The sequence below is a fragment of the Dreissena polymorpha genome, chromosome 7, assembly GCF_020536995.1.
Source record: "Dreissena polymorpha isolate Duluth1 chromosome 7, UMN_Dpol_1.0, whole genome shotgun sequence".
Classification (NCBI taxonomy): Eukaryota; Metazoa; Mollusca; class Bivalvia; order Myida; family Dreissenidae; genus Dreissena; species Dreissena polymorpha.
In genome coordinates, this window is record NC_068361.1 from 110,457,079 (window position 1) to 110,470,587 (window position 13,509).

The 13,509-nt window shown below is 36.5% G+C and overlaps 1 protein-coding gene across 3 annotated transcripts in view; it reads right to left on the reverse strand.

Annotated features, from left to right (window-relative positions):
* LOC127837355 (uncharacterized) overlaps nt 1-13,509 on the reverse strand; it is a 28,266-nt gene that overhangs the window by 7,462 nt on the left and 7,295 nt on the right. Inside the window, exons 8-10 of one of the 3 annotated variants that reach the window (XM_052364316.1) lie at nt 13,481-13,503; nt 11,934-12,021; nt 7,072-11,502 (exon numbers count right to left, since the gene is read on the reverse strand). In XM_052364316.1, coding sequence (XP_052220276.1) covers nt 11,422-11,502; nt 11,934-12,021; nt 13,481-13,503 — 192 coding nt within the window. In that variant the 3' untranslated portion in view covers nt 7,072-11,421. Of the gene's footprint in view, nt 1-7,071; nt 11,503-11,933; nt 12,022-13,480; nt 13,504-13,509 lie in introns of those variants that run through there. The other 2 variants (XM_052364317.1, XM_052364315.1) reach the window with 2 other exon arrangements.

Below are 13,509 nucleotides of genomic sequence, written 5' to 3' on the forward strand. Positions count from 1 at the left end.
TGGCCTTTTAACGGAATAATTGAATAAATTTCGGCGGAGCATATAGTTGCCAGTTTGTCTTTCCTTACTTACTTACTTCCTTACTTCTGTCACACTTTTGCTACCGTTTCTCATAGCGCCTTCAATATTTAACCAATCGCTTTCATATTTGGCATGTAGGTACCTTGCATGGACCTCTACCTTTTGATGAGGTTTGAGGTCACTGGGGTCAAGGTCACCGATGCTAATAATAGACTTTCTTCCGTCAAACTTTTGCTACTGTTTCTCATAGCGCCTTCAATACTTAACCAATCGCTTTCATATTTGGCATGTAGGTACCTTGCATGGACCTCTACCTTTTGATGAGGTTTGAGGTCACTGGGGTCAAGGTCACCGATGCTAATAATAGACTTTCTTCCGTCAAACTTTTGCTACTGTTTCTCATAGCGCCTTCAATACTTTACCAATCGCTTTCCTACTTGGCATGTAGGTACCTTGCATGGACATCTACCTTTTGATGAGGTTTGAGGTCACTGGGGTCAAGGTCAAGGTCACCGAGGCTAATAATAGACTTCCTTTCGTCACACTTTTGCTACCGTTTCTCTTAGCGCCTTCAATACTTTACCGATCTCTTTCATATTAGGCATGTAGGTACCTTGCATGGACCTCTACCTTTTGATGAGGTTTGAGGTCACTGGGTCAAGGTCACTGAGGCTAATAATAGATTTTTTAGGTGTTTATTAACACATACATTGACAAAGCGCATCATCGGGTAGCATCCATCAGTTTCACTGATATTCTTGTTTGTCTTAGTAACTTTGAATATTTTGTTAAATTTTGTGTTTAGATCCACTTTACTTCTAAAGTATCAAGGCTATTGCTTTCAAACTTCAAATACTTTCTTACTATCATGATGGTACTGTACCTGGCAAGTTGAATTTGACCTTGACTTTTGAATGACCTTTACTCCCCCCCCCCCTCAAATTTTTTTTTTCTTTTTTTTGAAATATCATCTATTAAATGACCACACACACACACATTATACTCCCTCTCCGTGATGGCTTACGTTATACTGTCAAGCACTCGAAAAGTCGAGTGCTCTGTCCTCTGACAGCTCTTGTTAATTAGTAATGTACATATTTACAATATATATAGCAAGGTCTGTGCTTTAAGAAACATTCAAATAAGTTCTTATTAACGCATACATTTATTTCAGAGAAAAAAATTCTGTTTTAGCTGTCGATATGCCCTTTAACAAATCTTATTTGATTCAAGAATCAAATTTTTAATGTGAGCCTTGTTAATTTATTTTTGTACAGAAAATGCAAATAATTTGTTTTTCACCATAACTTAACAGAGTATCCATTGCCTTTTTTTCAGTGTTCCAGACGGCTGGTGATGCATTTCAAGAAAAGCCATCAGAATCTTGCAATGATCTGTATACTTAATAAATGACAAAACAACAACACTGTATTGTTATTATTATTTAATACATAACTTCCATATTTGCCAAAAAGGTATATGATGGAAGTTCAACGTTGTTATTGATGTGATTTGATTGCCTTGCTTTTTATGTCCCCCACTATTGTTTTTGCCCTGTCTGTTGGTTGGTCTGTTGGTTGGTTGGTTTGCGCCAACTTTAACATTTTGCAATAACTTTTGCTATATTGAATATAGCATCTTGATATTTGGCATGCATGTGTATCTCATGGAGCTGCACATTTTGAGTGATGAAGGGTCAAGGTCATCCTTCAAGGTCAAACGTCATATAGGGGGACATTGTGTTTCACAAACGCATCTTGTTATTTCAATGTCCCCCTCCACTATAGGGGGGGGGACATATTGTTTTTGCACTGTTGGTTGGTTGGTTGGTTGGTTGGTTTGTTTGCTCCAACTTTAATATTTTGCCATAACTTTTGCAATATTGAAGATAGCAACTTCATATTTGGCATGCATGTGTTTCTCATGGAGCTGCACATTTTGAGTGGTGAAAGGTCAAGGTCAAATATATAGCTTCAAAGCGGCGCAGAAGGGGACATACTGATAGTGTTTCTGACAAACACATATCTTGTTGTTTCATGAATTTCACACTAAAGTGTTAAGAAATACGACGTTTACATCAAAATGACTCTTTATGAATCATCAAAACTATGTATTTTATGAAACAAGAAATTAAACGAATAGGGATTTTTGTATATCTGAATGTTGAAGGAAGTACTGGCGTCAACATTGATCCTCATGAACCTAAAATTATTCCAATCAGATAGTTGTCTAAATGAATTTTGCTCTGTGTAAGACTGGGACTTTAGAAAGGCAATGGAAAAGCGTTTGACCTATTAGGTATTCTTATCGTAAAACAATCGCATTCAATATACGGAGAACTAGACAGAGAACACTTCATTATTTTAACATAATTTGATACCTACAGAATTTTTTTTTGCTTGTAAAATATAAGTACGAGTCTATTATTTCAACTTGAAATGTAGGTGAAAATGTGCTCTGGTCTTAAATTACTTCAAATCAGGGATACATAATAAGATTATTTAATTTATAGTACACTTTTGTACGAATATTAAGAAGAGCTGTGGTTTTAAAGTACTCGTACACGCCTGTAGATATAGAGTTTAAGGATGTGTCTGTATGCATACAGTCATTGCTTGGCAGCATGAAGTATCAATGCAAAAATAGCGTCATTAACCGTTTCTGACGAACTTCCTACATACCCAAACGCTTGACACCGTATAGAAAACTAAGTTTTCGTAGCTGATGATACATCCACAAGAAAATTGAAATGCAAATGGTACTACACAGTCTAACGTATACCAATGGAAAGATCTAGGATCCCAAAAGGTGCCTGGTGCTGCTAAAGAAATGAGCAGTGTGGAAATTCGGAACAGACGATGACATTTTCTGATTATGTGTTATATCAAGGGTATTTGTAAGTATAATGTATTTAATTACAGGTGTAAGCACATGTGCTTCGTGAGTGTTGTTATCGAATACTTGACAAAGTTAATTAAAGTTTGGAGGATAATTATCATTTCAATGTTGATGCCCTAAAGGGACAGGAGCGATGAACCAAAAAAAGGAGCTGGGTGAAGCTACCTCCTATTTTGCTCTACGTTTTCCCTAGGTATACCAAGTTTGTTTGAGCCTATACATTGTGAAATATGTTTTGTTATTATGAAACCGGTTAACGTCAAATAGACGCGATTTATATGGGAAATGATTTTAGAAAGAAACGAATTGAGCAAATTACAAGGCCCGGTCGGACCGACTAACGAAATTGCAACGGAGAAAAAACGCACAAAAATGCAGATTTTGGTTATCCTGTGATTGAATTTACCTGCTCTGCCACTCAAGACTCTCGCAAACGGTGTGTGAAGCGTAGGAAACACACAATGACCGCACAAGTACCGGTGCTATAACGGGAAAAAACGAACGTTTAACGGATATGTACCTGATAATTAACGGTCGGCTAACGGATATGACTGTGCGAGTAAAGGACTTCTACCGGATAAAACGGCAGAGAAATGCATTAGTACCGGACAAAACGTTCGCCCAACGTGAGAGAAATGGAAAAGTACCGAACACCAACGTACAACGTACAACGATGAAAGAGTAGGGCACATCCTCAGAATCATGTGGCAAAACTTCAGGTTCTGGCAGGTTAAGGTCTCCGTTCTCAGCTGCTGCCTTCAGGTCAGACTCGTTCCACAACTGTGCATCGGATGCAGCAACACGGCCTCCAATGTCAGCCCAGACGAACTTGTAGTCAAAATCCTACAGGGCTAGCAGGACAACGGTTAAGTATTTCTTGTAGTTAAAATACGTAGACCCGTATCTTGGTGTACATTTGCAGGCAATATGTTCGCCATCAATAGCACCAAGAGTATGGGGGATATCCCAGCTGTCCCTGAAGCCGTCCGCTATTCGCGTGCAATCGGCAGCTGTTGTTGGCAACGGCATCACCTCGTCAGCATACTCATCTATGACTGCTCTACAGACCTGACGCGTAAAAGATAACAGTATAATAAGCTAGCGTGGATTATAAGTGTATGACACATGTCGTAGATAATCCATGACTTTTAGCGAGTGGATGATAAGGTAAAAACATACTACTTCATAAAATGTGCTTATAACTGTGCATTTCAAGATATGCGCACAAGACAGTACTAATGACAATATACAATTTAGAAGGTTAGTGTTGTAGTGCGCGCACTCATCTATTTGCCTTTTATCCTATACCAATAACTTAACACAATGCAATTCATATAAACTGATGCTAGACGTAGACATTCAAATATATAAATATGTTTAAATGACTAACAGAAGCCTTTTTTTATTTATTTTAACACAATAGTAAATTAAGCGGTACTTATTTGTAGCACGAGAAGAGAAATAGTGTTGTGGGGTACCCTCCAGCCGAATCGCATATCACGGTACTTTGAACCAGACACAAGATGCCGCAGCGCAATTGATAGCTTCATCCCTGGTTCAATATGAAGTCTGTAGTTGTTGCGCTGTTACGTTATCCTTTGGCCCACTCGTGCGAGAATCTCATCAAACATCTCGGTTGGCACTCTCATGAAGTTGACAAATGCGAAATGGATCTCTTGAACAATGCTATACAAACTACCGGTACATGTACCGCTTGTAATTGATATATCACGTGTGTTATGTATCTTGAACACGGGTATACAAACTACTGGTGCACGTGGCGCTTGTCATTAATATCACGCAGGCGACGTGGATCTCTTGAGCATGCGTATGTCAACTAACGGTACACTTGACGCTTGCCATGAACATCACGCAGGCGACATGGATCACTTGATAATGCGTATGTCAACTACCCCTACACATGAAGATTGCCATTAATATCACGCAGGCGACATCGATCTCATTAACATGCGTATGTCAACTAACGGTACACGTGACGCTTTATATTAATATCACGTATGTGACATGGATGTCTTGAACAAGGGTACGACAACTAAAGGTATACGTGACGCTTGATATTACTATCACACAGGCGACATGGATCTCTTGAACAAGGTAACACCAACTACCGGTACACGTGACGCTTGATATATCGCGTATGTGACATGGATCTCTTGAACAAAGGTACGCCAACTAAAGGTACACGTGGCGCTTGATATTACTATCACACAGGCGACATCTATCTCTTGAACAAGGCTATATATGTACCGCTTGTAATTGATATAACACGTGTGTTATGTTTCTTGAACACGGGTATACAAACTACTGGTACACGTGGCGCTTGTCATCAATATCACGCAGGCGATATGGATCTCTTGGGCATGCGTATGTCAACTAACGGTACACGTGACGCTTGCCATTAATATCACGCATGCGACATGTATCTCTTGAGCATGCGTATGTCAACTAACGGTACACGTGACGCTTGCCATGAACATCACGCAGGCGACATGGATCTCTTGGGCATGCGTATGTCAACTAACGGTACACTTGACGCTTGTCACGAACATCACGCAGGCGACAATTGAGCATGCGTTTGTCAACTAACGGAACACGTAACGCTTGCCATGAACATCACTCAGGCGACATGGATCTCTTGGGCATGCGTATGTCAACCGCCGTTACAAGTGACGCTCGTCATTAATATCAAAGTACTAGTACATGTACCGCTTGTAATTGATATCACACTTGCGTTATGTATCTTGAACATGGGTATACAAACTACTGGTATACGTGGCGCTTGTTATGTCACGCATGCGACATGGATCTCTTGAATATGCGTATATAAACCACCGGTACACGTGACGCTTGAATGATATCACGCATGCGATTGTTCACTTAAACATGACTATGCCAACTAAGGTACAATTGTCTCTTGTAATAGATATTACTTGAACATGGGTATGCTAACTATCGATATACGTGCCGCTTGTACTTGATATGGCACATGAATTTATGTAACATATGTATGCAACTACCGGTAAATGTACCGCTTGTAATCGTGTCACCAGTTATAACAATGTTAAACCGTATAGTAAATTTCTTTGTCATTTTTAAAACCTAGATATGCCCGATACACCAGTCACTCGTGTCAACCTGTACACTTGAAGGAAAGTTGTAATTTGTATTGATATGGCTCCTTTGAGGTAAGAATAATAACACATTGTATGCATAATAGTTATATTGATCAAAAAGTGAAACAACACGATACAACCATACATCACATTACAAAAACTGTATACAAATACGAATATTTATTTGCAGTCAGGCCACAGGGCCATAATACATACAGTTTAATTTCATAATTATATAAAATAACCTGAATAGTTAAAGAATACAAAGTCATATGATGCAACACACGCATGCACTTTCGTAGAACAAATGCTGCTATACATTATAATACCACCAAAACAAGGATTACCTTATAATTAAATACCTATAACATGTAAGCATGCAAAATAGTAACATACTTATAAAGTAACCTAAGAATCAGTATTTTTTATCAGATATAAATAAACAATGCAATACAAGCATGCAGTATTAAAATGACAGCTAATTTGCATGATAATTACGTAGTTGTTATATATTAGCATTCACATACACACATTTTGCAATCAAAAATATGTGCTTGTAATTTTCATCGGCCATTAACATATTGAACAAACCAAACAGTTTCCATTTCATTCAACCACTGCGGAATAAACAAACCATATCTGTGTTATACAATGGGCACTGCATAAACACAGGGTACTCATCTTCTACATTATAAACATGTCGCATAAGACAAAATTTACAGTATCTATGATCACGTATATAACATACAACAAGAATATCAGTGAAACTGATGGATGCTCCCCGATGATGCGCTATGTCAATCTATGTGTTAATAACCACCTAAAAAATCTATTATTAGCCTCGGTGACATTGACCCCAGTGACCTCAAACCTCATCAAAAGGTAGAGGTCCATGTAAGGTATCTACATGCCAAATATGAAAGAGATCGGTAAAGTATTGAAGGTGCTATGAGAAACTGTAACAAAAGTGTGACGGAAAAAATCTATTATTAGCCTTGGTGACCTTGACCCCAGTGACCTCATCAAAAGGTAAAGGTCCATGCAAGGTACCTACATGCCAAATATGAAAGAGATCGGTAAAATATTGAAGGTGCTATGGGAAACTAGTAAGGAAAAACAAACTGGCAGCTATATGCTCCGCCGAAATTTTATTTCGGGGAGCATAACAATTAGGAAAAATATGAAAAACAACGAATTTCAAGAATAAATGCTACGACAGAATCAGGAACACTGATAATAAAATGGCTTTTATAAGGTGCATGAAGACAGCGAAATGAATACTGCAAATCATACAAGTCACAGAACATATCATTGACAATTTTTCATAAATGATTCAACTATAAAGGTGCCATGATGACACTATATCGCTCATCTGACTGTTGCTTTTGTCTATAAACTTGAACTCTCTTCCTGGCCCTTTAAAAGAAGTGTTCACTATGAGCAAATAAGGACAAATTTGCCTGTGAGTTGGGTATAGCATCTTTTGAAATTTACGGAGGAGGTCAACCAGACGATGTTTTATGCCAAATATATAAGCTTTCCTTTTGGTTGCCATCTCAACCAGATTTATGCATGGAATGCATTTTATTTAACAACTTTGATAGAGGTTCATGCAAGAAAACTCGTGCCATGTTTCATTAAGGTTGGCACAGAGGTTAGATGTTGTTTAAGTAAAAAATGTTGACCCATGACGGACCAAGACCATTCACAATAGCTCACCCTGAGCACTTTATGCTCAGTTGAGATATAAACACAAAACAATTATTGCATAATAATACATAGTATGTGTTTACTCGCTCAGTCTTTAAATAGAAAAAAAGCATCAAAAGATGCAATAGTAAGTATTAAAAGTTGAGATGAACTTAAAATTATAGATCATTTAAGTATCACATTAAACTAACCCAGCTAAAGCAATTCTTATCTTTTTTTCATATGATAACTTTTTCTTCTTATTCCATTCATTTAAAAAGAATTGTAGGTAAAAGCAAAAGTGTGACTGTGACATCTGACGGGCCGACCTTTTAATGCGCTGTATAAAGCTGTTGAATTGTTCACATATTTCAGAATTTACAGATTCAAAGCCTTGAAGTCTGCTAGCTGTAAAAGCACTAGAACATTTGTGGGAGTAGCCATGGAAAATGTCATGAAAAAAACGTACATTTTTATAGTATCCACTTTCTCTGTTTAAATATTCTTGTAAATTACATGCAAAGTCATAAAACACGTCTTGTGGAGGGGTTTCTAAATAGCTATAGAGCGATCTTCCTTCTGCCCCAGTCATGTGAAAACCATAGCAATGACCATGGTCTGCACAGAACCAAAGAAATAATGTTAATGTTCCTCGAGCAGAAGTTTGAACTTTAGAATAAAGCTTTTGACATTTTTCAAATTCTAAAGTCGTATCGTCATGGTCTATATTTCTTTTAACAAAGCTATCATTGTCAATGGATAACTTTCTTACACTTCTTAACTTTAACCCAGATTCATTAAAATAATAGGCCCTTCCAAACTTTTCAGGATTGTATGTGCCCAGTTGAGGTACAGGTGGTTCTGGTTCAGTAACTTGCAATGACATTGATTTATTAATTAGATATTGCAAAAATAATCCAATGTCATCAGGCAATATTTCATTGTTACTTATTAAAGACTCGCAAATTAAATCTCTTAGTTCAGGTGCAAACGAACGAGTTTCATTAACAATACTATTAAATCGATCATTTTCAATATTGGGGGTATTTAATAATAGTTGAATTTTGTAACAATATGCAGGGGGTACCAGGCTTGTAATGGACGCTGTTGTGGCTAGCATTTTTAAAACATTTGAATATGCAACTCGTTCATTATCACTCATTTGATAAAATCTTTCGAAGGAACCCAAAACTTCAGAGGGCAGTGCTTGTTTTAACAACTCGATACGGTCCAATAAATCCCTCTCTGGAATAATTTCATTCTCTTTAATTTCATTCAGTTCTTTCCGAGCAATGTAATCTAAAGTAGTTCGAAGTTTATCATTTCTTGTTTGTCTATTCCATTCAAATTTTTCAAAAAACATCTATCCATTCTACGATGCAGCGTATTATTAATGCCCAACCCGGTTTGTTTCTGTAATTTCCTCATAATTTGAATTCCGAAATCCAACCCCTACTTTTGTACCATCACAGCACAATCTCTTAGGACCATAACCACATACACCACAGGGTATACGGAAATCTATTTTCATGTTTGAAGCCCAACTGAACCAAAAATTTTAAAAAACTGTTTGATCCATAAACCTAGCCTTATTGTGGCGAGTTTTATACATCTCATTTTTAAACTGGCAGTAAGAGGAAAAAGTGCAACTAGAATTCATAACCATAGATACAAATTCCCACCCTATTTCATCTCCTGCTGCTGTATCCCTACTTAATACATGTATACAATCTAAGTCCCCTTCATCCCAAAGAATTCTGCATGGCTTACTAATTGAATTATAGCATTCACGTATATGAATGTCACATTTTACAGGTGCAAAATTTGTGTAAATAGTTAATGTCCTTTGTCTTTCGTGTATGGTCAGTTCATTTTCACTGTAATTATCGTCATCTTCGCGCTTGAGCCAACCGCTTCCACAGGGACAGGTATTGTCTGGAATATCTGGAAATAATACAGGTCCTTTTAGGCAGCCATCTGAACATCTAACAAGATTAGAATCATTCCACTGATCACGTTTTATGATATTTTTCCTTAACTCATTAGTGTCTTTAAGTCTGGTAGAATGTTTACTTCTACACTTAAAATTCCAAAGTCCAGATTCCTCATTGAAGTTATTGTATGCAGCAGTACTTAATGTAACCGAAACAGGCATTTCATCATCAATATTGTCATCAAATAACTGCTGTTCTTCATCATCATTGTTATCATTAGTTGTATGAATTAAATCTTCCCACATGTGAGTATATGATTTAAATAAGTTTAAGTGCCTACAAACCTTCGAATTTAGTAAAGTACTTATATTTCTCTTAATATAACTCTTTTGAGAACGGCATCTACCAGCAGTGCATGACACAGTGCATTTACCAAGCCTTTTGTTCATGCTAAAATGAACAAAAGCTGGATACTCGTCACCTTCTATAAGAACAGAATATTTTCTAATTTCTGGTTTTCTAGATATTTCAACTATTTCTGATTGTTAAAACACAAAGCCTTTTGAACAAAGTGTTGGATTCTTGACAATGATTCTGGACACTGTACATGGTCCGGTGCTAAACAAGGTAATACATGCAATTTAACAAACTTACAATGCATGCAAGTTACACAGTTATCTCCTGAAGAGTCTAAAATTATAAATTCTTCGTTCCTAATATTAAATTCCTTCACATTAAGCAGAGTTTTGTATATTTTACATGTGCAGTCAAGATAGTCACCAGTTTCTTGACAAAACCTAGTAGTGAAAATAAAATCATTTGCTTTAAATGAACCATCCATTTCACAGTAATCATTAAGGCAACAAACTAGATTGCCACTGTCATCATGCATTTGTATAACTAAAGTGCCATGGTCTAGAAGGGAACAACAGTAGTTTTTAAATATTGACAGGTTTCCGAAATGCTCAGAAATATCCGTTTCAGTGTCTTTATTAGAAATGCCAACTCTTTTCTCTAATTCTGATCTACAAATATTTATTGGCTTTAAATGCTTTATGGTCTTTCTTTTTTTCAAAACTGGTTCTGACGTATTATATTTTTTCATTCAAAATCATAGAGTATATTTACATAACATAAAGCTATACAACAATATGTGTTCCATTTAAAAACCTGATTGTAAAGTGTGTCAGGCCTATCAACTTTCCAGGATGAATGCTTCCTTATAAAATAGTCGAGCAGGGCATCTTCAGATGAACAGCACACCCTGCAGTTTGGGCAATTGTAGCAAGGGACCTAAAAAATACCACTCAGCCTGAGGATTCTAAAATCGCATCTAAGTAATATTTGTGAAAAACTCATGGAAATTGAAACAAAACAAAAACATGTACCACAATTGGTTCATACTTTAGAACATCTTTACATTATAATGAATTCAATACAGGCCCAGGATTGGTTCTGAAAAGCTTGCACATGGAAGACTTACATACACCAAAACCCGGCTTAACAGGTTATTGGTGATAATCAATTATACCTGAATTGTAAGAATACCAACTATTTAGACTAATTTTATAAGGTCCTTTGTGTCGTCTTTAAAGCTTGGTTTTACTGTATTTGTAGAACATCTAAATGACCATACATGAAAGGATGAATGTGTGTTTTAAAGGATCTTCTTGAACAAGTTTTGTTTATCTGACAAGAAAGAATACTGCTCGACTATTTTATAAGGAATACTTTCTGTCATTGATTTACCTGTTGTTCTTCTTTTTCGTCATGGTAGGTTTCTCCCTTTTAACCTTACTAGTCTTGACTTCCATCTTCTTGCGTTTCTGAAAAGTTATTATGCTATCAGTCCATATTACCAGTACAAATGCTACAAATTACTACCGGTTATATAATTTGAAAAGCGTATACCTTTGGAGATGATTTGAAATAATGTGAATACATCCCTTTCATTAAATTCATTCTTTTTAATGAAAACATAAAATTTGTTTATAGCATTGTGCCATGCTATCAGATCAATTGGCATGTTACAAATATAGTGTCATATAAGCAGGACAATCATTGTCTTTCATGCTTGAACCAATTACTATATTATGATACATAAAAATAGGACACAGATGAATCAAACACACATTCTGCTGAAACAGATTTATATTAAAATCAAAGTAATGAAAATACCTATGAAAGAAATATTTATGTTACTTGTCAAGATGGAAAGTGTTAAAAAGTATGGAGCATATTATCATAAAATTAGTACCAAGCATAAGCCAATCAACTTGTATGCAGGCAGGAAAACAGCCACATCTTCAGTAATGTCAAGGTAAACAAATCCACTGCAGCATGACCTTTAATGAATGACGAAAAAACAGGATCATTAATGCAGTGTCTGTGAATGCACAATCATGTAAAATTAATATTCATTCAGGCTAAAAATTGCCATCCAGTAAAAAAGGGAAACTATGTCTGAACTATATTTTTGTTGTCCCGGACAATTGGACGACCACTTATTCCAATGACCGTCGATATAAAACTAACAAAACGATTAAACCTATTTGACATGAAACTAACAAGAGAGTTACTGCAGTAATAGCATTCATGCAGCAAGTTTTAATATAAAACAAGAGCACCGCATAACAAGTGCTACGCTCGGCTGCGAAAGCTTGTCAGATTTTTTTTAAAGGTCACAGTGACCTTGACCTTTGACCTACTGACCCAAAATGGGTGTGGTGTGTAGAACTCATCAAGGTGCATATACATATGAAGTTTCAAAGTTGAAGGTGGAAGCACTTTGATTTTGGAGCCAATGATAAGGTTTTAGCACCACGATGGCGGACGACGAGCAGGCTATGACAATACCTCGGGTTTTCTCCGAAAACAGCCTCGCTAATAAATATTGTTCGGGTGTCTAAAAATAAAGCAACAATGAGTGCCTTATGTTGGCAAATGTTTATGTTGTATGTAATTCCATTAAGAAAGGTGATTTTTATGTAACTAGTTAAGAATGCATTACATTTATGTATATTTAGGTAAACAACAGCTGTCACCATAGGATGACTTATGCCCCCTATAAACGCTTGATAGAAATTATGAGCTTTTTTCGAAACCTAAACACAGATTTCGAAACCTAAACGCAGACCCTAAGTTCAAGGTCACAGGGGTCAAAATTTGTGTGCGCATGGAAAGGCTTAGTCCATATACACATGCATGCCAAATATGAAGTTGCTATCTGAAGCGACATAGAAGTTATGAGCATTTTTCGAAACCTAAACGTAAAGTCTGACAGACAGACAGTCCGATCACTATATGCCCTCCTTCGGCGGCATAAAAAGATGTGCCAGAAATTAATGACTTAAAGGATATAATACATGTAAATGTTAACAAATAGATTTTTTCAACGAAAGAAAAAACAACAAAACAAAATGCACCAAACAAGCTTCCTATTCCTTGATAACATGTATAAATCTGCATTTATTTACTGTGCTTTCCCTATCGGTATTTTGTGGCTATTTATTTCACACAGATTTCACTACCAGTAACATGATGATGAATAAAAACGCTCGGCTGCAGGTGCAGTTTCTTTTTTTAAAGAGTTCACAGTGATCTTGACCTTTGACCTAGTGACACAAAAAAGGGTGTGGCATGTATAACTCATCAAGGTGCAGCTACATGTGAAGTTTCAAAGTTATAGGTGGAAGCACATAAAACATTGTGGCATTTTTTTGCCAACTGAAACAATTAACACATGCATGTACATGCAAACAAAAATGTCAACAATAACAAATGCACCAATCAAGCTTTATATACCTTGTGTGGCATTTCTTTGCCAACTGAAA